General features: G+C 38.1%; 1 protein-coding gene and 1 long non-coding RNA gene across 2 annotated transcripts in view; one reads left to right on the top strand and one right to left on the bottom strand.

The window, feature by feature from the left end:
* The window catches only part of LOC139073557 (uncharacterized), a 77,931-nt gene that overhangs the window by 22,552 nt on the left and 31,214 nt on the right, over positions 1-24,165 (top strand). The window lies entirely within an intron of this gene.
* On the bottom strand, positions 15,084-16,109 carry LOC103554181 (vomeronasal type-1 receptor 4-like). Its single transcript, XM_008525117.1, has one exon. It carries the CDS (start codon positions 16,107-16,109, stop codon positions 15,084-15,086), a length of 1,026 nt encoding a protein of 341 aa, XP_008523339.1.

Genomic DNA, 24,165 nt, shown 5'->3' with positions numbered 1-24,165 from the left:
TACATGGGTCTTGTTTTTTATCCAATCCACCACGCTATGCCTTTTGATTGGTGCATTTAGTCCATTGATATTTGAAGTATCTACTGACAAGTATGTATTTATTGCTATTTGCTACTTTTTTCTGGGTGTTTTAGTAGTTCTTCTCTGTTCCTTTCTTCTTCTCTTGCTCTCTTCCCTTGTGGTTTGATGGCTTTCTTTAGTATTATGTTTGGGTTCCTTGCTCTTAATTATTTGTGTATTTATTAAAGGTTTCTGGTTTGTGATTGCCATGAGTTTCATATATAATAATCTACATATATAGTAATTTATATTAAGTTGATGGTCTCTTTAGTTTGACCTCTTTCTAAAACCTCTACTCTTTTACTCTCCTCCTCCCACATTTTATGTATTTGATATCATATCTAACCTCTTTGTGGTGTGTGTGTATGTTACCCTCTTACCATGGAAATAGGTAATTTAGTACTTTTGTCTCTTGACATCTTCAGTGGTGGTTGATCTGCTACCTTTACTGTATTTTTGCCTTTACCAGTGTTTGTATTGCGTTTTTTATTTTTGGATAATTTTCTTATTTCTATTTGTGATCTTCTCTTTCCCACTTCAATAAATCACTTTAGCATTTCTTGTAAAACTGGTTTCTTGGTGATAAATGCCTTTAATTTTTGCTTGTCTGGGAAACTCTGCACCTCTGCTTCCATTCTGAATGATAACCTTGCTAGGTAGAGTAAGCTTGGCTGTAGGTTTTTCCTTTCAGCACTTTAAATATATTGTGCTACTCCTATCTAGCCTGTAAGTTTCCTCTGAGAAGTCAGCTGGTAGCCTTATGGGTTTTCCTTTGTATGTAACTTGTTGCCGTTTTCTTGTAGCTTTTAGGATTTTCTCTTTATTTTTAATTCTTTTTCTTTTAAAATTGGCACCTGGGCTAACATCTGCTGCCAATCTGTTCTTTTTTTTCCCTTCTTCTTCTCCCCAAAGCCCACCCACTACATAGTTGTATGTTTTTTTCATTTGTAGGCCCTTCTTGTTGTGCTATGCATGATGCCACGTCAACATGGCTTGATGATCGGTGCCACATACATGCCCAGGATGCTAACTGGCGAAACCCTGGGCTGCTGAAGTGGAGTTAATGAACTTAACCACTCATCCATAGAGCTGGCCCCTATCTTTAATTCTTGACATTTTAATTATAATTTGTCTTGGTGTGGGCCTCTTTGTATTTATCTTGTTTGGTGTTCTCTGCACTTCCTGTACCTGGATTTCTGTTTCCTTCCTTATATTAGTAAAGTTTTCAGGCATCATTTATTCAAATAGATTATCTTCCTGTTTGTCTATCTCTTCTCCTCAGGGGACACCTATAATATGTTAGTGTGCTTGATGTTTTCATGGAGATCCCTTAGACTATCTTCATTCTTTTTAATTCTTTTTTCTTTTACCTGTTCGGCTCGGGTGATTTCCTCTAGTCTTTTGTCCAGCTCGCTGCTCTGTTCTTCTGTAACATCTACTCTGCTATTGAGTCCCTCTAGTGAATTTTTCATTTCCTGTATTGTATTATTTATTTCTGATTGCTTCTTTTTTATATTTCCAATTATTTGTTGACATTCTCACTGAGTTCATCCATTCTTCTCCCAAGATCAGTGAGCATCCTTGTGACTTTTTGTTTGAACTCTTTGTCAAGTAGATTTTTTATGTCTGTTTCATTTGGTTCTTTTTCTAGCTTTTTCCCTGTTCTCTTTCTTGGAATGTATTCCTTTGCTTCCTCATTTTGCTTCTTTCTCTGTGCTTATATCTATGTATTAGGTGGGTCAGCTGCATCTCCTGATCTTGGAGAGGTGGCCTTATGTAAGAGATGCCTTATGAAGCCCAGCAGTGCTCTTCCCTCTAGTCACTAGTTCCAAACTTTCCAGGCACGAGCCCTGTGTGGGCTACGTGTGTCCTCTGTTGCGGAAGGGTTGCTCTTACTGCAGGTGCCCAGGGAGGCTAGTCTGTCCCCCTGGCTGACTGGTTGTAATGCTCAGCTCCATGTTGCTGCTATGGACCCTACAGTTATTTTATCAGGCATGGGGAGGCACAGCACAGTTGGCTGCAAGGTCTAATAGCACATTCCCTTTGCAGTTTTTCTGTAAAATGTGTAGGCCCCCAGTGTGGCTGGTTGCCAGGCTCAGGGGCTTATAATCGCTGTTAGCCTCTGGCCTGAAAGGTTCTCAAGCTCTCTCAGAATTTCAGCCAAGTGGGGCTGGTCCCAGGCATGGGAACACTCAATTGTTCCAGGCTTTGGAAGATGGGAGCAATCCCCTATGTGGCCATTAAAGAAGCACAAGGTTTCTGAAGCTGAGAAGTCTCACTGCCTACAGGGCCACACACACCATCAATACAGTCCTGCCCCTTGCACATGCCCTGGCTACATGAAGTGGTCCCAGTTGCCCCACTAAAGTGGTCCTACACACTCCATCTGCTCCTTGTGTATGCCTGCCCTAGAGATTTGGACCCACTAGCCAAGTTACAGAGGATCCAGGCACCCAACCTATGCAAGTCCATGAGTTTCCCGAGGGCTTTCTGTTGGGTGAGGTCTGTCCCTAGGGCAGGCTGCCTGCCCTGGCTGAGATAGATTAAATCTTTGCTTTAGTTGGAGGGGCAGAGCCCAGGCTAAGAAGCCAGGGGAAGAATTACAAGGGCATCTGCTAGCCTCTGTGTCAGCACATCTATACTATGTTGCAATAATGGCTGTTGCCAACGTCTAAGTCGCTGGAGAGATCCCATTTCTCACCAATATGCACCCAGAGTGGACCAGGTAAGACTCTTTTCACAGAATGACTGCACACATTGCTTTCTGGTGACTTTAGGTTGCTTTCCAAAATGGGTAAATTTCTGAGTCAGCCATTTAAGAGCTGGAGGGGTTTTCCCCCCTTATATCCAATAGCTTTTCTTGGGATATTCTGTGTTGTTGTTAGCAGCCAGCAAAGCCAGATATTATAGAGTTGTCTCAATTGTGCTGAGTCAAAAGGATGCTTATAGTAGCAGTGATCCCCAGCTCAGGTCCCCCACTCCTCTGGGGAAGATTGTATAATCTAGGATTTTTCCCAGCCATGGCAGATGCCTGCTTCCCACTCACTCATGTCAACCAAAGCCTTTATTGGGATCTTGGAATTCCATAGGCCAGTCTCAGAATGAAGATGCTGAAGAGAGGAAGGGGTGAAGGAGTTTTGAAAAAAAGAAAGAAGTTCCAGTGATAGCTGAGCTTTTATGTAATGCTCAAAGATGAGAATTAGGAGACTAATGAAGATGTGAAATTATGAACAAAGAGATTTCATAGGAAGGCTAGAAGAACGTTCTTTTTTCTTCTAATTTTTAAAGAGAGGATGAGTGACCACAGATTTGTGTGTGTGTGTGCGCGAGCATGTGTGTGTGAGGAATATTGTCCCTGAGGTAATATCTACTGTCAATCTTCCTTTTTTTTTTTCTCCCAAGCTCATCCAGTACATAGTTGTATATCCTAGTTGTAAGGAATGTTCTTGTTGAGTAGAGTCTAGTAATTTTAGATTCTGGGAGCATCAAGAATTAGGATACAAGGTCAAAAGGTCTAAGTCTATAATTTGACACCTCACACATGTGCAGTGTTTTATGTTTACCAAGAGCTTTATATGCATAATCCTCTCTGGGATTCACAATATCCCTGTGAGGAATGCTGGCAACTTACTATCTCACCAGTAGATTCTGAGAATTAGTGAAGTTAACAATGTGTCCCAAGACAGAACCAGAAAGTTCTGCTCCCAAAACCAGCCAATAGCCTTCCCACTACATCGGAAATACACTTGTGGGGAAAAGCATTTCCTGACACCATTATCACTCAATTATCATGGACTCACAGACCATAGATTGGGAGAAGTGTCCAAGGTTCTGCTTCCTTCCTTTGTCCTCTTTCTGAGGTCTCTGCTATCAGAGAGGGTCAGTCTTCAAAAGGTGACATTCTCAGAGATGGGGAACTGGGGACCCCAGAGAAAGCAGAGATTAATGGTCACACTTGGAGGTCCCAGAATTGAACAGAGACCCTAAGATTTCTATTAATTTTATGGAACAAAATACAATAGCCTGAGTGGCTTACAAAATGGAAATTTATGTTTTCACAGTTCTGGAAGCTAAAAGTCCAAGATCAAGATGTCAGTAAGTTTGGTTTCTTGTAAAATCTCCTTCTTGACTTGCCAATGGTCACCTTCTCAGTGTGTCCTCACATGGTCTTTCTTTATGATCATAGGTATAGCCTCTCTCTGTGTGTGCAAATTTCTTCTGATAATGACACCAGTCAGAGTGGATCAGGGCCCACCAATCTGGACTCATTTTAACTTAATCACCACTGTAAAGGTCTTATCTCTAAATGTAGTCACCTTCTGAGATACTGGATTTTAGGCCTTCAATCTTTCAATTTGGGATGACACAATTCAGCCCATAGAACTCAGCCTCTGGACCCTCCAACTCATGTCCCTCTCACATGCAAAACAAATTTGCCCCCCCCATTTCAAAATCCCAAAAGTCTTAATCCATTCTAGCATCAATTCTAAGACCCAAATCTCATTTAAATAACAGTTAAATCAAGGAATTCTGAGATGTGAGATATGAGTCACCATAAGACAAAGTCCTTTCCAGTGTAAACCTGTGAAAACAGACAAATTATCCACATACAAAATAAAATGGTCTGGTCAGGTATAGAATAGACAATCCTATTCCAAAAGGGAGAAACTGGAAAGAAAAAAAGAGATACCTGCCCCAAGAAAGTAAAAAACCTAGGAAGGCAAAATCCGTTAGGTTTAAAGCTTGAAAATAATTCTCTTTGGCTGGATGTTCTATCCTCTGGGCCTAGTGGGTTAGGAACTGCTTTCTGGACCCTCAAGTGCAGCAGCAACAAGAGGGGCTTTTGAAGGACAAAGCTCATTATACTCTCATCCACAAGTTGTCTGCTGGCTAAGATGTTCCATCCCAGGTATCCAGATATTCCTCTTCCTGTAACTGCACATAATCAGAGTGTCTCATTCTGATTCCTGCAATTCCAATTCTTTGGCAGTCATCCTATAATTTCTCTCAGGAACTTTGTCCAGAAGAACCAGGTGCAAGTAGACAAGTATGTTTATACAAGGTGGAATCAGAAATAAGTTTGAATCACATGCACAGCTGGTGAGATTGAGGTTTATGAGTGTGGGAGAGAGAGATTACAGATGAGGAAGGGCAAGAAGATAAAATGATCCATGTGTAAGAGATTAGAGTCAGAGACATGAGTATGAACTTATGTTAGCTTAATATAAACACAAATGAACCAATATAGTTATATTTATAGATATGCTTATGAATTTTTTGTATAGATATAGACATTTTCTTGCTCCTTGAGCTGAGTCGGCATAGATACAGTGACAACCCCCACAGCAACGAGAACAGCTACTGTCCTTATCTTGGTTCATAACACAATTGTCCAAGAAAGAAACCAGGGCTCCTTGGAGAAATGGCTGAATCTACTACTAGGACAGAAAATATATAAAATAAGCACGGAGAATCGTGTAGTACTACCATGTGAAGAAAATTTTTATACAATTTTTTTTTAAAACATAATAAAGGGATATGTGAAAGAAATACAAGAGTCATGTGAAAGAGTTCCCGATGTCCACACTGGAAAATTTTGGGAAAAAGTAAAAGTTGTCCTGGGGTATAATTCAAATTATAAAATAAATATCCATGAGCCTATAATGATATAAATAAAATACTCAATTCTAAAGTAAATGGGAGAAAATACAGAAATCTTTTCAGAAAGATTCCAAATAATTTTATAGATACTCTATGCTCAATGAGGTGGAACACAATTTCCCACTTCTCACACGTGCAATGCATATTGGAACTTCTTTCAAAAGAATACAAGGGACAAAAATAGTAACCTCTGGTGAAACTTAACAAACACTGCCTCATATATTTTAACACCCATAGAGATAAGCGGTGTTGGTTATATATACACTTGACATGATGTGACAAATAACGGCAGATTTCTTCCTGTAGTCCTTCTCTTCAAACCAGGTAAGCCCACTCTAATCATGAGAAAAATATCAAACAAGTCCCAGTTGAACAATAATCTCAAGAATATCTGACCAGTATTCCTGAAAACTTTCAAGATCATCAAAAACAAGGAAAGCATGACAAATTGTCATAGCCAAGAGGAGCTTGAGGAGACATGAGTATTAAATGCAATTTGGTATATGAATAGCACATTGGAACATAAAAAGGACAGAGGTAAAAATAAGGAAATCCGAATAAAGTATGGATTTCATTTAATAAAAATATTGAAGGAGATGTAATGTTTCATAACCCATTCTATGAGGCCCTGATACCAAAGCCAGGCAAGGATAGCCCAAAGAAGCAAAATTACAGGTCAGTATCACTGATGAACATCAGTGCAAAACTCCTCAACAAAATATTGGCAAACTGAATACAGCAAAACATTGAAAGGATCACACACCACGATCAAATGGGATTTTTACCAGGGATGCAAGGAGGGGTAACATCCACAAATCAATCACCGTGATGCACCACATTAACAAAATGAGGAATAAGAATCACATGATCATCTCAGTAGATTCATAGAAAGCATTTGGCACAGTCCACCATCCATTTATTATAAAGACTCTCAATAAAATGGGTATAGAAGGAAAGAACCTCAACATAGTAAAGACCATGTATGAGAAACCCACAGCCAATATCATACTCAACAAAGAAGAATTGAAGCCATCCCTCTGAGAACAGGAATAAGACAAGGGTGCCTGCTTATGCCATTCTTACTAGGCAAGAGAAAGAAAGAAAAGGTATCCAAACTGGCAAGGAAGAAGCAAAACTCTCACTATTTGCGGAAAAAACGATTTTATATACAGAAAACCTTAAAGAATCCATCAGAACTCCATAAGAAATAATCAACAACTACAGGGGCTGGCCCTGTGGCCCAATGGTTATGTTTGTGTACTCTGTTTTTGTGGTTCAGGGTTTTGCCAATTCAGATCCCAGGCACGGACCTAGCACTGCTCATCAAGCCATGTTGAGGATGTCTCCCACATAGCAGAACTAGAAGGACCTACAACTAGAATATGCAACAATGTACCAGGGTGCTTTGGGGAGAAGAAGGAAAAAAGATCAGTAACAGATGTTAGCTCAGGGCCAATCTTTAAAAAAATAATTTTAAAAACCTACAGCAAAGTGGTAGGGTACAAAATCAACTTACAAAAATCAGTTGCATTTCTATACTCAATGAAGTAACAGAAAGAGAACTCAAGAATAAAATCCTATTTACAATTGCAACAAAAAGAACAAAATATCTAGGAATAAATGTAACCAAGAAGTGAAAGACATTACATGAAACTATAAGACATTATTGAAAGAAATTCATGATGACATAAAGAAATGGAGGAGGTGGCCCCATGGCCAAGTGGTTAAATTGGCATGCTTTGCTGCAGTGGCCCAGGGTTTCAGCAGTTCAGATCCTGGGCACGGACATGGCACGGCTCATCAGGCCATGCTGAGGTGGTGTCCCACGTAGCACAACCAGAGGGACCTACAACTAGAATATACAACTATGTAATGGGGGACTTTGGGGAGAAGAAGAAGAAAAGAAAAAAAAAGATTGGCAACAGATGTGAGCTCAGGTGCCAATCAACAACAACAACAAAAAAGAAATGGAAGGGTATTTCATGAACATGGATTGGAAGAAACATAGTTAAAATGTCAACATCACCTTACACCCATTAGAATGGCTATAATCACCGGGACAAAAAATAACAAATGTTGGAGAGGATCTGGAAAAAAAGGAACCCTTATACACTCCTGTTGGGAACACAAATTGATGCAGCCACTATGGAAAAGAATATGGGGATTTCTCAAAAAATTAAAAATATAAATCCCATATAACCCAGCTATCCCAGTACTGGGTACTTATCCGAAGTACTTGAAATCAACAATTCAAAGAGATTTATGCACCACTATGTTCATTGCAGCATTATTTATAATAGCCAAGATGTGGAAGCAACCCAAGTGCCATCAACAAATGAATGGATAAATACATGTGGTATATATATACAAAGGAATACTACTCAGTCATAAAAAAAGACTAAATGGTCCCATTTGCAACAATATGGATGGACCTGAGAGTATTATGTTGAGAAAAATAAGCCAGACTGAGAAAGACAAACACCATATGATTTCACTCATATGTAGAAGATAAACAAACACATGGATAAGGAGAACAAACTTTTGGTTACCAGAGGGGAAGGGAGTTGCAGGGTGGGTATAATTGGTAAAGGGGCACATAAATATGGTGACGGAAAAATAATAATGTACAACTGAAATTACACAATGTTATAAACTATTATGACCTCAATAAAATAAACAAATAAAGCCAAATCTTTTAATGTGGTGTAAATACACCTGTCCAACATTTGTCTCTGAAGAAGACATTATCTTCATTACATTGGTCAGGTAATTAAGCTGCCCTTGCCCCAACCACAGAGACTACTGCTGTCTTCCAAGGCCGTAACACAAAAATCCTTGAAAGATAGTCCAGAACAGAAGCTGATATAAGATGTGAAAAATAATCGTGAGGCCCATGGAGAATTGTCTCCCAAGAAAATGTACGTTTCCCTTTAAAATCTGGGAATAACTGACTCAGTAAAAAGAGCCACTGAAGTTTTTTGATACCAAGAATGTCCTAGGTTGTGCGATGCTTTGGGGTTGTTAAAGATTGAAGGAGGCGGGGAAAGACAATGATTTACCAGGCGACTTCACGGAAAAGGCAGATCCAAGGGCGAGGTGATGTTAATTTAGGTGAGCAACAAGAGGTGAGAGCAAACGAAAAGAAAGAATAATATCACATATTCTGAATAAATTGAAATTTGCTAGCTTATTAGAAAACAATATAACTGCCATCCACACATACAACAAATCATTCTTCGTGAATTGACAACATGTTTTAAAGCTCTATAAAATTTAAAAAGAAAAAAGAGAACATTTCTATAGTCTTACAATAGGAGAATATTTCTTCAACAGAATAGTAAATATCTATAAAGGGAAAACATCAACTTATGTTAAAATTAAGACTTCTCATCAAGGCACACATAACCCACACACACACACACACACACACACACACACACAGAAAGAGGAGACAGGGAGAGAGAGAAAGAGAACATATCCAGCTGATACATAGAACTACTACAGATATGTAAGAAACAGACAAAACAACAGAAAGAAATGGACAAAATAAACTAATGCATATTTCAAAAATAGATTGCCCAAAACATAATAAATATGGGGAAAATGCTCAACTTCCATAATAATCAAGGAAATGCAGCTAAAATCACTACTTGGTACCATCACACACCAATCAAAAGTCTAAAAGTAAAACTGAAAAATATTTAACGGTTGACTAGGACGTGGATGAACCAAGAACCTCCTACACTGCTGCTGGGTGTGGAAATTGGCACACATGTTTCCCAAACCTCTTTGGCACTATCTCCTAAAGCTAAAGAGATGCAAACCTGTCACCAAGAATTCCATTCCTACATATATAGCCAACAGAAACTGGTACGTGTGTCATCAAATCATGTCCTAAATTTGCATACCAGCAGTATTGCTAATAGTCTCAAACTGAAAACCACCCATATGCCTACAAACAGTAGAATGATAACATTAATTATTATATATTCACACAGTAGAATCCTAGACAACAATGCAAATGAATAATCAATAACAATGTGCAGCAATAAATTCACAAATATCAAGAATTATAAAAGCCAAATACAAAAGAGTTCATGCAGCATGATTTCCCTTCTATAAAACGTAAAACTAGCTAACGTGACCTGTGCTGTCAGATGTCCGAGCAGTGGTTCCCCTGAGGAGTAGTGACTGGGAGGGAGCACAAGGGGACTCTGGGGATCTGACAATATTCTCTTGATTGATCTAGGTACTGGGTACAGAAATGTGTTCATTTTCTGAACTTTCATTGAGCAATGCACTTGTGACCTGTGCATGTGTCTTTAAATATTTAAAATACATACCACGGATAAAAAATGTAGGGTATGGTGAGGGGGCCCGCCAGGTGGCGCAGCAGTGAGGTTCGCACCTTCTTCTTCTGTGCCCCCGGGGTTCCGATGCTGGGTGAGGACCTATGCACTGTTTATCGAGCTATGCTATGGCAGGTGTCCCACATATGAAGTAGAGGAAGATGGGCATAAATGTTAGCTCAGGACTAATCTTCCTCAAAAAAGGAAAATGTAGGATATGGTGAATAGATTAGTGTTGTGATGTCCTTGTATTGAAAAGATGGGGTTTAATAGTATTAAATAGAGTGACACTGTGATTAGCTTTTAAAAGCATGCTGAAATTTCTAGATAAAAACTAGCAAATAATCAGAAGAATCAGTATACAACTTTCAAAGAAAAAGGGGTCAATCATATTGTAGATTTATAACACAGAAATATATTTTACAAATAATAGAGAAAAGTTACCTTAGATAAAATAAGAAAATAAATAAACTCTATTGATACTCAAATATATCAATTATTACCTTAAACTTAGGTTAATTACTTCTAAAATCAAACATGTTTTAGTTTCTTCACTGGATGTTTTTTCGAGAGATATTGCCAAATAATATAATTTAAGTAGGAAAATGAGAAATAGAATTATGAAGTTTTAACAATTGTCCAACTGGCATGACAATACACATATTATATAACATACATTTTAAGATTTGTCGTTATTACAATTAGTACTATTTAAATTTTTCTTAAGGTACAGGCTTCCAATATATAGACTGACAATAAACATGATTGACTTTATATGCACATGTACATATACATCTACACACACAGATCACACACAGACAATACATTTATATACACAGTTGTAGGTGTATGTGTGTCTACACATCTATTTTTTTCCTTCTTGACTTGTGATCCAATTGGTTGTAAATATTTAAGTGTCTCATGTGACTAAAAATATAGGTTTATTTCTGTGGTACAAGTTCCAATACATACATCCTTTGGTCAAAATAATTATTTTGTTTTTCAAATTGTTGAATTCGCAGTACTTTACATCAATTGAAAAAATATCCACTTGGCTCCTGGAAAATTAAGGACCCACAAACTCCACATAAACAGAATGGATTCAGGTCTTTCCCTTTCAAATGGCTCTCCCTACAGGGCTCCAAATTTAACGGAAGTCTCCATCATAAAGTAATTTCATCACTTTAGAGACAGGGGTGTGCACCTTCAAACCTCTTTCTTGCCAACATGCCCAAATCAACTTCACAAAAAGAGAAAAATCTGCCATCTACACATCACAATTCCACACAATTCACATCTTTTAAAATTGTCAAGCTCACTGATGTTCTTTAAAAATCAGCTAGAGTACAGTTTTATGTTTTCTTGTCCCCCCTTCCAATTTAACCTGGCCATTTCTGCCTGAAAATGTTTAAACATGCTCATCTTCCTTCCTAACATCATGTTTGAAATAAATGCCTCCCACTTCTCTAAGGATGTAATGTACAAACTCATAACTGGCTCCCAAATGTTTGACCTATTGACTGAAATTCCCCTCCAGCGCTATTGTCTTCAATTTTAGTAATGACTTAACACATATTGTTCCATCTTTATGTCCCTCTTCTTAAATTCCATGCCTAGTTCATTTCTGGGAAATTTACTGTGATAGATACGTTACACACTAAAATACATCTCCATAATATTCAGATTGTTTCAGGACCTAAGTCTGTTATTGCATAAATTCTGAACTCCTCCATGACAGCATGAGTAAAATTAAAACCACATAAGTATTTATCTGATACTTATATATTTCCTTACAATTACTATTATTCTTTTCTGTTTACTTTGAAGAAGATGCTCAGTGTGTTCTGGTTACATTCTCTGGTCAACCACTCATAATTGTACTTAGAACTCTGAGGGGAATGAGTGAATTACCAAATAAACATTGTGCAAATGCATACAATTCACATATTTCCCATAAGATTTTGTCTTCTTTACACGGGCAAAGCAGAGCTAAGATACACTGGAGTCATGGCTCATGAGCAGAAATGGGTGGGCAGTTGGGAAACACATAGTCATGATTGCAGTAGTATTCAAGAGAAATTGCTTAGGATTGTTAAAAAATAGTGAAACACACTTGAAAGATGGAAGAAAGGGTGTAAAAATAGACAAAGGCGCTCACCACAAGAAGGATGGTTTTAGTAGCTCTGGACTCAGAGGAGGATCTAGAGGAGACGTTGGCCTTATGAATGTGCTGGACCCTCTGGTTGTGGCTGTACAGGATGAAAACTATGCAGCTGCTGGCCCAGATCATCAGCACCAAACAGAAAACATCAGGGATTGTTAGAAATGCTGCATATAAGGAGTCTCTGGTTTTGTCATGATGAACAGCAGAACAGTATCCAAAACTTTTTCTGTTTCTTATATTTTTCTTGCTCCAACTTCTACTTTTAAACATAGATGTAATCTTGTCACCAAACAATTCCACTATTGCATATACAGCCAATAGAAATTTGTATGCGTGTCATAAAACATATCCTAAACTTGCATACCAGCATCATTCTTTTTTGAAGAAGAAGAAAGATTGGCCCTGAGCTAAGTTCTGCCGCCAATCCTTCTCTTTTTGCTGAGGAAGATTGGTCCTGAGCTAAAATCCGTGCCACAGCATGGCTTGATAACCACTTGGCAGGTCGGCACCCAGGATCCAAACTGGCAAACCCAGGACAACAAAGCAGAGCACACAAACATAATTGCTCCACCACTGGGCTGGCCCCACCAGCATTGTTCTTAATAGTCTCAAACTGAAAACCACCCATATGCTTTTTAACAGTGGAATGATTAAATTAATTGTTTTATATTCATAGAATAGAAACCTATCCAGAAATGCAAATAAATAGTCCGTAACAGCATGCAGCAATACATTCACAAACAACATAAAGACTCAACAATAGCCAAATACAAAAGAGTTAATGCTCTATGGTTTCAAAAAAGGCTAAGCTGACATCTGCTGTTAGCTGTCAGAGCAGTGATTCCCTGAGGAGCACGGACTGGGAGGGAACAAGAGGAACTTCCGGGGGTCTGACAATATTCCCTTGATTGGTCTAGATACAGAGTACAGAAATGTTTCACTTCGTCAGCTTTCATTGCGCTATACATTTATGACCTGTGCATGTGTCTAAATTTTTAAACTAGCAATCACCGATCAAAAAGTGGCATATGGTGAATAGATGAGTATTGTAATGTCCTTATCTTGAAAAGGTGGGGTTTAAGTATTGCATAAAATGACACTGTGACTGGCTTTAAATGTATGCTGAAATTTCTAAGGAAAAAATTAACATGTAATGATTATATAATTTTCAAAGGAAAGTGGCAGATTATTAGGTGGAATCATAATATAGACATATTTAAATATTAATAAAATGTAGTTAAAATAGATAAAATAAGAAAAATTCTATCAATATTGAAATGTATCAATTATTATATTAAATTCAAATAGACCAATTACTTGTTTTAAAATCAGTTTTTACTACATTCGTTGAATGTTTTTGAAGATATGGCCACATAACAGAATTAAAGCCGGAATACAGAAAATAAATTATGGAATTTTAACAATTAAACAACTAGCATCATAATATACATATCAGATAATATGTACTTTATGATTTGTCATTATTGTAATTAATAATTACATATATTATTTAATAAATAATTAAAATGATTATTTCAAATTTTTCTTAAGGTACTTGTTTCCAATATATTTACTAATGGATAACAAACACAATTTATTTTATATCTTTATATGTATATGTACATACATATAAATATATAGATACACATAGATCACACATAAACATGTAAATATATTTATACACACAATTGTAAGTAAAGGTGTTTCTGTATGTTTCCATTTTCCCTTCTCCTTCCTTTGTGATCTAATTTCTGGTAAATGTATGTGTCTCTTTTGAGTCAAAAATATGGGCTTCTCTTAGCGGTACAAGGTTGAATATATATATCCATTAGGTCAAAATAATTTATTTGGTTTTCAAACTGCTGAATTCTCAAAACTTTGGATCAGCTTCAGAATGTAAATACAGAGAAAACTGCAAGAAAATCTCTCCCCAAAATTGAAGAAATATCCACTTTCCTCCCAGAAAATAAAGGAGCCATAAACTCCACATAAATAGAATGGATCCATGTCTTTCTCTTTCCAATGGCTCTCCCAACAGTGCTCCAAATTTAATGGAAGTCTCCACCATAAACTAATTTCATCACTTTAGAGACAGGGGTATGAACCTTTAAACCTCTCTCTTGCCAACACGCCCAAATCAACTTCACAAAAAAAAGAAAAATCTGTCTTCTACAGATCCCAATTCCTTGCAATTCATTTCTGTTGAAATTGGCACACTTACGTGATATTGTTTACAAATCAGCTAAAATGTAATTTTTTGAACTCTTTTGCCCCACTCCAGTTCAACCTGACCATTTCTACCCGAAAATGTGTAAATGTGCTCACCTCCCTTCATAACATCATATTTCAAATAAATGATGACCACTTCTCTAAGGATGGAATGTACAAAACACATATCTGGCTCTAAAAAGCTTTACTCACTGATTGAGTTTCCCCTCCAGCACTATGGTCTTCAGTTTCAGTATTGATATGACACATGGTGTTCTATTTTCAAGTACCTTTTCTTAAAATTCCTTGACCAGTTCTTTTCTGGGGATTCATTGTGAGAGATTTAAGTTACACACAAAAAAAATCTCCATAATATCCAGATTCTTTCAGGACCTGGTTTTACTATTGCATAAATTCTGCACTCCCCCACAGAAATCATTAGGAAAACTTTAATCACATAAGTATTTACATTATAAATATACAATATTTCCTTGCAATTACTATTATATGTTATTGTTTCATTTAAAGAAGACACTCAGCATGTCCTGTTTATAGTCTCTGGTCACCTACTCATAATTTTACTTAGAACTCTGAAGAGGATGAGGGAATTGCCAAATAAACATTGCCCAAATATATAGAATTCACAGATTTCTCAGAAGGTTAAGGAATTTCGTATTCCTTATCCAGGCAAAGCAGAGCCTGAATAGACTGGAATCACAGCTCATGAACAGAAAAGGGCTGGCAGTTGGGAAACACAGAGAAATTATTGAACTGATTTTTAAAATAAACCAGTTAGGATTGTGAAAGAGAGCCAAACATACATAACAGATGGAAGAAAGGGTGTAAAAATACACAAAGGTGCTCACCAGGAGAAGGATGGTTTTGGTAGCTCTGGACTCCGGGGAGGATCTGGAGGAGACATTGGTCCTATGAAGGTGTTTCACCCTCTGCTTGTGCCTGTACAGTATGAAAACCATGGAACCGCTGGCCCACATCATGAGCACCAAACTGAAAACATCAGGGACTGATAGCAATGCTGCATATAATGAGTCTCTGGTTTTGTCATGACGAACAGCAGAACAGTATCCAAATGATTTTTGGTTTGTGATGTTTTTGTTCCCCCAATTGCTGCTCACAAACATAGGATAGAGGACATTTACCAGCATGTGCAGGACCCAGCACAGGGAAATTGATGGGACAACACACTTGAGAGCTTTCTCTTTAAGATCTGCCCTCCCGGACTTTCTGGGGCAGATCATGATGGCCTGGAAGACACTCAAGAGGCAGGTGGTGCTGATGGACACACCCCTTCCTACTCCACGAAAATATAAAAAAAATCTGCATCCAAAATCACTGTAAACCTGATACCACCCAAAAGATGACATTGTATGGGGGATTCCGCTAAACAATAAAACCAACAAGTTGGCTACAATCAGGTTCTTGACAATCAAGTCGGTGGATCTTAGCCTAGACCCAGTGAAATAAAGGAAAAGATAATGGTAAAGAAGAGAGAAATTCCCCAGGATTCCGAATGTGGTCTGTAATGACAAGATAATTCCTACTACTAATTCTCTAGAGGCCTTCCTGTCAGTAGTCAATGACAGATATTTGTCTTCTGAGCTAGAAAATCCTGCAAGGGGATATGAGTCACGGTCTACATGTATCATGTCAACTGAAATCCAATATTTGCCTCTTACGAAGAGTCCCTACTTTTATGAAATTACTTACTTTCATGTCATTTGCAGGCTTCCAAGAGTTGAAAGTATAACAATTAAAAACCCTTGCAATGTAGGAATCACTACCATGAAGGCAACACATGCTGTAATTTCTTTATTCTTCACAAATTACTATGTAGTGAAGCACTGTTACATTCCTGATAAAGAAGGGGAAAACACAGGCAATGAGAGGTGAAGTGTTTTCTTTAAATTTGTTCACTGGTTAGGGGCAAAGTGGGAATTTGAACCTGGCTGGGCTGATAGCAAAGATAGTGTATTTAATCCATAATATACTAAAACACCACTTAGCTGGGTTCTTCAAACAAACCAGATCTAAATTTAGCTTTGTGTTTGCACCTTGTCTGTTCAATTTAGATGAGTGATATTCTATTTAAAAAAATTGGTCATGACTAGTTTCTTCTTATTTATAAAGACTTATTCTATAGGCAAATATAAATTTTGAATAAAGCTTTAGAGATCTTAATAAAATGTAGATTCCCTGGTTGCAGTATAAAATGCAGGATCCTGCATCTGGAAAAGTTGGCTTTAATGAATGTAAGAATGGCTTAACCTTAGGATGGCAACAGAAACGTTTGCTTTTATCCCAGGAACATAAGTAAAATGGCCTGATTCACAGGAACTAGGAGAGATGAAACACTGATGTCTGATGAACACTGTCTAATAGAAGCCAAGTAATACTAATTTCGGAACATGCACATGTCTGTTTATTAATACTTGAGTTAAAATTATTAGCACTAAGGAAAGTTTTGGGAAGATATTAAAGTACAAGACACATACAAAATGCAAAGTTAAGGCAAAAACCTTGTGTACGATATTAATGACATACATTTTTTGGATTGGTATTATAATACTTAAAGGCATCAAACGTAACATAATACGTTTGAGCCGGAAAATATTGTCCAAAACTTACAACAGTATGTTTTTCTTAAACACCGCTCCCCTCACTTTACATGGGGAAAGTCTCTTCATAAGCAGTAGAGACGCTTATGCAATCTATTAAGCACTTCATACACCTGGAGTTAGAGAAAACATTTCTATTCCAGAAACTGCTATCAGACAGACTGTTTCTGCACAGGATCAGATGATTCTGTAGGTTCATCCTATTCTTTATTATCAGCATGGAGTTACGCATGCACCTCTGGAAACCTGAAATTTTGTCTGTGATTCCTATAAAGTAGTCTGAACAGCAGATTGACTCCAGAACAGTCCTTAAGCACATTAAAAATCAGATTTCATTATCCCTTGGACTAAAACACAACAAACAATGTCAGTAAGGACTAAAAACATACCTTAGGAGACATCAAAGATTGCTGGAAAGTCTAGGACCCCATCTCTCTAAACTAGCTCAGCTCATGCCTCAGGATTGATTCCACCTTCCTAAGTGACTTTAGTGCTGGACCAGGATCAAATGCAGGAAGTTCCCTTTGTCCAATATGTTCACTCACCCAGACTCCTGATACAATTACTCTCCTTACAGATTCTGCCTCTCAGATGAACATAGAGAAAACTTACCAACTTTTTCCTACTGCCTGGATGGTGGGTTCATCAAGAAGGTCAGAGTAGTCAGTAGACGTGCAAGAGGGGTAGCTAGACCCTGAGATATGAGTTTGTGAGTCTGTGACCTCACCTCTCCTAAGAATTGCAATTATCATTTCCCTGCTAGCAGCATTGGCAGTAACAGGCTTGGGAGTTGAGAATATTTTTGAAAATTTTTTTCACAAGTGCTAATTATGAACAACAACTACAAGTTTCTAGTTAGCATCTCTTAAGAGACTGTTGGAGTGTTTGTGAGAGACTCTTACTTTTCCACGATCCCTGGAGGCAGACAGTGTCTCACATGGAGGAGAGCAGGAAATCCTTAGGTCTGACACAGCGGGGACTGCTGGTGACTATGTTTTTCTCACACAATGTTTTGCCTCACTGAGAGGTTCTACCTAGAAGTGAGTTCTATCCTAATTTATATAATTGAGCTACCTCATAAAATCAATTATAAGCAAAGAAGTGGAATTTGTCAAAATATGTGAGAAGGATTTAAAGAGAGATATAAGTAACAAGAACATGATGCCAAAAATTTACATTAGACATTATTGCACTCATTTGTGCAACTCAATATCAAGTAATATGTGAACTGTCTGGACAGTCTGTCAATGTTGACCCCCAGTAGTGACAGGAAGGAGAAGCAGACTAATATCCATAGAAGAAAGAGACAAGATTCTAAAACAGTCCCTCACAAGGAAAACCCAGGATCAGATGTTTTAACAGACAGACTCCACCACTCTTGTAACTATCAGATTAGGTTGCTTCCTTAATTCAAGACCATCTGAGAGTCAACACAGTCCTCTACACATTCTGCAGTATTTTCAGTAAGGTACTATGACTGCTTTTTAATTAGGAAACCTATTTCTAAAGGCTCAAGATACAAAAAGCAAATATAAATTATGAGGCAAATTTAATTCTTCAGGTTCTCCTACATGCAAGTTGACTCTTGGATCCAGCTTCACTATGCTATTTCTCCCAATTGTCAAGTTGGTTGTTACAGCCATAATAGTGGACAACCGACCCTACACGCATGCACAAACTCATTTACACACAGATGCAGACACACACATGCAGACACATTCACTCACGCATACAGTCACATACATTCACAGAATTATACACATGCAGGCACTTAACATACTCATACTAATTTGCATACTCAGAAACGTTACTGCACACATTAAGCACACGAAAATTCACAGTCCCATATGGAAATACTCTTCCATACACACATTCCTAAAATCCTGATTACACACTTTCCTAAAGTCATAGTCACCATGCATGTGTGTAGCTCATTTACACGACCTGATTCAGAAGATTAGCGGTATTACGGTCACCATGCATGTGCATATCTCAGTCATACAATCTTATACAGAAGAATAGTTGTATCTCCAGACTTCTGAATGCCTGAAAAATGGGCCTTTCCTACCCTTGTAGCCCTCCTAAACCTGCAACAATCACAATGCACAACTCTTCAGATGTGCCCTGAGCACTGTCACTTTACATTGAGACACATACTGGGTAACTTGGAGTGTGCAGGGGAGTGACAGCATGTGAGTATGTGACAGAGTGGAACAAGAATAGGCCTCAGAACAAAGAAGACATAAAAATAATATGGGGGTGTGGAGAGCCTGAGAGGTTCCAGTAATAGGGAGTACAGCGCAAGAGAGTGGGCATAGAGAGAAAAGGCAAAGGAATTTTAATGTTGCTGAAATATTGAAGTGGAAAGCCAAGGATAAAAGAGCAAGTGTGCAAGGAAGTGGAGGTAGCAGGGATGTTGGCATCTTGGGACTTAAAGAAGGCAGAGAGTCACAGGAACAGAAGTGCTAATGGGGATGGGAAATTAATGGGAAAAATTGAGGAAAGGCCAGTTACTGGAGCATTTAAAAAAGCTAGTGTGGGATGCAAAAGATTGAAAATTGACCATTCTTTTTCACCACACACCAAAATAAACTCAAAATGGATCAAAGACCTAAAGATTAGGCCTGAGACAATAAGTCTTCTGGAAGAGAATATAGGCAGTACACTCTTTGACATCAGTTTCAAAAGAATCTTTTTAGACACTATAACTCCTCAGTTGAGGGAAACAATAGAAAGAATAAACAAATGGGACTTCATCAGACTAAAGAGCCTCTTCAAGGCAAGGGAAAACAGGATTGAAACAAAAAAACAGCTCACTAATTGGGAAAAAATATTTACAAGCCACTTATCCGACAAAGGGTTAATCTCCATAATATACAAAGAACTCACACGGCTTAACAACAAAAAAACAAACAACCCGATCAAAAAATGGGCAGAGAACATGAACAGACATTTCTCAAAAGAAGATATGAATATGGCCAATAGACACATGAAAAGATGTTCATCATCGCTAATCATCAGGGAAATGCAAATCAAAACTACACTAAGATATCACCTTACACCCGTTAGATTGGCAAAAACATCCAAAACCAAGAGTGACAAATGTTGGAGAGGTTGTGGAGAAAAAGGAACCCTCATACACTGTTGGTGGGAATGCAAACTGGTACAGCCACTATGGAAAACAGGATGGAGATTTCTCAAAAAGTTAAAAATAGAAATACCCTATGACCCAGCCATCCCATTACTGGGTATCTATCCTAAGAACCTGAAATCAGAAATCTCAAGAGTCCATTGCACCCCTATGTTCACCGCAGCATTATTTACAATAGCCAAGACGTGGAACCAACCTACATGCCCAGAAACTGATGATTGGATAAAGAAGATGTGGTATATATACACAATGGAATACTACTCAGCCATAAAAAAAGACAAAATTGGCCCATTCACAGCAACGTGGATGGACCTCGAGGGTATTATGTTAAGCAAAATAAGCCAGTCAGAGAAAGACGAACTCTATATGACTCCACTCATAGGTGGAAGTTAGTATATTGATAAGGAGATCTGATCGGTGGTTACCAGGGAAAAGGGGGGGTGGGGGGAGGGCACAAAGGGGGAAGTGGTGTACCCACAACATGACTAACAATAATGTACAACTGAAATCTCACAAGGTTGTAATCTATCATAACACTAATTAAAAAAAAAAAAAAAGCTAGTGTGGGGAGAAGGTGAATTCAGATAGGTTAGGCAGATCTTGGTAGAAGATAACAATCCAACTTGGATACAAGGTAGGAAAAGGAGATGGCACTAGGGGAAACTATGGAGATGGACAGGAAGGCCAAATGGGCTGAGAACAGTGAGACAGCTGGAAGGGCAGTGGATTTAGTCAGCTAAAGCACCCAGGAGAAAGAGTCAGGGATTATAAAGTTGGGTGTAATGGGTGCAGGATGTGGATTGGGTTCCTGGGGCATTCACGATGTCTGGGAATTGAGGGCTAGGGAAATGAGAGTGCCAGGGCATAGAATTCAGAGGACATGGGATGAGATTCAAGGAACTGGGAAGGAAGGCATCACGATAGATGTTGCAGAGGTGATGAAGGCTGAGGAGGGATGAAGGTCCCTAGAATAGTTGTCACAGAGGGTTCAAGGTGAAAAAGGTCACAAGATGGAGGTGGAGAGTATAATATTGAAGGCAAAGGGCTTGAATGGAGGGGAGAGAACATGAAGTTTTAGTGGATGTCTGAAGATCACAGGTGGACAGATGAAGAATGTAGCAGAGGAATAGAGGTAGACTGAGGCGATGGACAGGTCTAGGAGTGATGGAGGTGGCAGAGGGCACAATGGAGGCCACTAATTGATTCCCCCATTCAACTATTCCCTCATTTATGATCAAATTACAACAGTCATATATGGTTGTTTATTAAATATATTTCACATATAACATTTTGTAAATTCAAAGTGTACATCATGTTGATTAATTCTTTTATATCTCATAATATGATTACCATTGTAGTGTAGTACCTCTGCAAGTCACCTAATTATCATTACTTCTTTTTTTATGTGTGTGGAAGATTAGCCCTAAGCTAACATCTGCTGCCATTCCTCCTCTTTTTGCTGAGAAAGACTGGCCCTGAGCTAAAACCCGTGCCCTTCTTCCTCTACTTTATACTTGGGACACCTACCACAGCACGGCTTGCCAAGTGGTGTCATGTCCATGCCAGGGATCCAAACCAGTGAACCCCAGGCCGCCAAAGCAGAACGTGTGCACTTAACCCCTGCGCCACCAGGCTGGCCCATCATTACTTTCTTGTGGTTGGAATAAATTGACGAACATAATTCAACGATGTTGTATTTATTCACTACACTGTGCATTAGATCTCCAGGACTTATTTGTATGCTAGTTGCGAGTTTGTACCCTTAAAGAACAACTCTCCTATTCTGATACATCTCTACCCCTAGCAACCACCATTTTACCCTGTTTTCATGAGCTTGGCTTTTTTGTTTCCCACATGTAATTGAGATCATACAGTGTTGTCTTTCCCTGTCTGACGTATTTCACTTAGCATAACATCCTCAAGGTCCATCCCTGTTGTCAGAAATGGTAGCATTTCCTTCTTTCTCATGACTGAATAATATTCCATTGTGTACATATATATCACATCTCTTTATCTATTCATCAATTGACAGATACTTAAGTTGTTTCCATGTCTTGAATATTGTAAGAAATGCTGCAATGAATGTGGGATGGGAGATATTCCTTCAATACCTTGCTTTAATTTCCTGTGAGAGCATTTCTTAATTCCCCTCTAGGGCCAAAATCTTACTCATATACAATGCCGCTGAACTCCCTTTAAGTTGAATCAACTGTAGAGGACAGCAGTTAAAATTTTGGGTGAAAAACACTCAACAGCATATTCCCTTTTCTTTTCCAGTACCGTGTACAGGATCAAACACAGCAAGTGTAACAGGAGAGTCTGTTTACTAGAATCCAGAGTTCAGTGTTGGAAAGAGGTGACATACCATCCCTTTGAAGGGCTTGCTTGCAGATTGAAAAACTTCAGTGCCACAAGACTTTTATGTCCCAAGACTGACATGATAAAAATATATTTCTTTATTGTAGTATTTCTACAACATAACACTTTATTTTAACCTTTATGTGCTTTACAAGTTTATAGTCATAAGCTTTACCATAAAAAGTAAAACCTAATAAAATAACTAAGAAATGTAAGGACATATTCTCTTTTGCTTCTTGGATATAAGATGCCATCTCAAAGAGTACTCTGTGGTAATACTTTTGTAGATATATTGTTAGTTTCAAAATATTTCTTATTGTGACAAATTTCCTGGTCTCATAATTCTGTAAGCAAATCTCCACCCATGAGCGTAACATAACCTAGGTGGTTATGTTGTGCTACACGGTAAAGGAACGTTGCAGTGAAAATTCAGGTTACAAATCAGGAGAACTTAAAATAGGTAGCCCTTAATTATCTGGTGGATCCAACATATTACAAGAGCCGTTGAAGCAGAAAGAGAAGGCAGAGAGATGACGTAGAAGAAGAGGTCAAAGATTTGAAAAGTGAGAGGGATTTAACTCATTATTGCTGGCTTTGAAGTTGGGGTTTAGGTGGGTACACACGGAAACTGTAAGAAGAAAATGAATTCTGCCAATAATTTAAGATCTTGGAAGTGGATTCTTCCTCAGAGTTTTGAGAATAGAGCATGGGCTAGCTGATTAATGGTTGTGATACCCTAATCAAAATACTCAGCCAAGTCTCCCAGATTTCAAATTTTAAGAATATAAGAAAATAAGATGGGCATTGCGTTAGCCTGCCAAAGTTGTGCTAATTTGTCATGTCAGTAGACTTAAAGTAATATACCTGGGGACAAATTTAAGAGTAAAATATTTCAACAGCAAAATAAAGTCAAAGTCTTCATGAATTACCCAAAACCAATATTATTTTGATCTCCAGATATAACAATTTTCATCACTGAGGTATATCCTACTTTTTATGCACTTTGGGAATATATCTGAAATTATACTATACACACACAAACACACACACACACACACACAACTAACATATTTTGTTCTTGGGTCAATATCTCAGAAGTAGAATAGGCAAAGTTATCAAGATATAAAAACATGACATTTCAGGACGAATAGAGGACGAATGACTTGGGGCCCAATGTTTACCTGAGAAAGATATATTCCCTCCTCTTCTTTTCTCTTCTCTAGGCCTCTTTATCATTACCTTGGAAAAATCAAATTTTGGGAAAATGCCATTCTGTGGCATCAACATACCCCTTTTGTTATAAGTTGCATTGTGTTGCCTCAAAATTAGTGTGTTTAACACAGCTCAACAACAAAAAATCAAACAACCCAATCAAAAAATGGGCAGGGGACATGAACAGACATTTCTCCAAAGAAGATACACGCATGGCCAATAGGCACATGAAAAGATGCTCATCATCACTAATCATCAGGGAAATGCAAATCAAAACTACACTAAGATATCACCTTACACCTGTTAGAATGGCAAAAATATCCAAAACCAAGAGTGACAAATGTTGGAGAGGTTGTGGAGAAAAAG

This window comes from Equus przewalskii, chromosome 9 (genome assembly GCF_037783145.1).
Source record: "Equus przewalskii isolate Varuska chromosome 9, EquPr2, whole genome shotgun sequence".
Taxonomy (NCBI): Eukaryota; Metazoa; Chordata; class Mammalia; order Perissodactyla; family Equidae; genus Equus; species Equus przewalskii.
Note: the sequence above shows the minus strand (reverse complement) of the source record. Positions and strands in the feature narration are given on the sequence as shown.

What these genes read in the sequence shown, in the direction of transcription:
- LOC103554181 (XM_008525117.1), bottom strand. Translation starts at nt 16,109, where the DNA reads ATGATACATGTAGACCGTGACTCATATCCCCTTGCAGGATTTTCTAGC.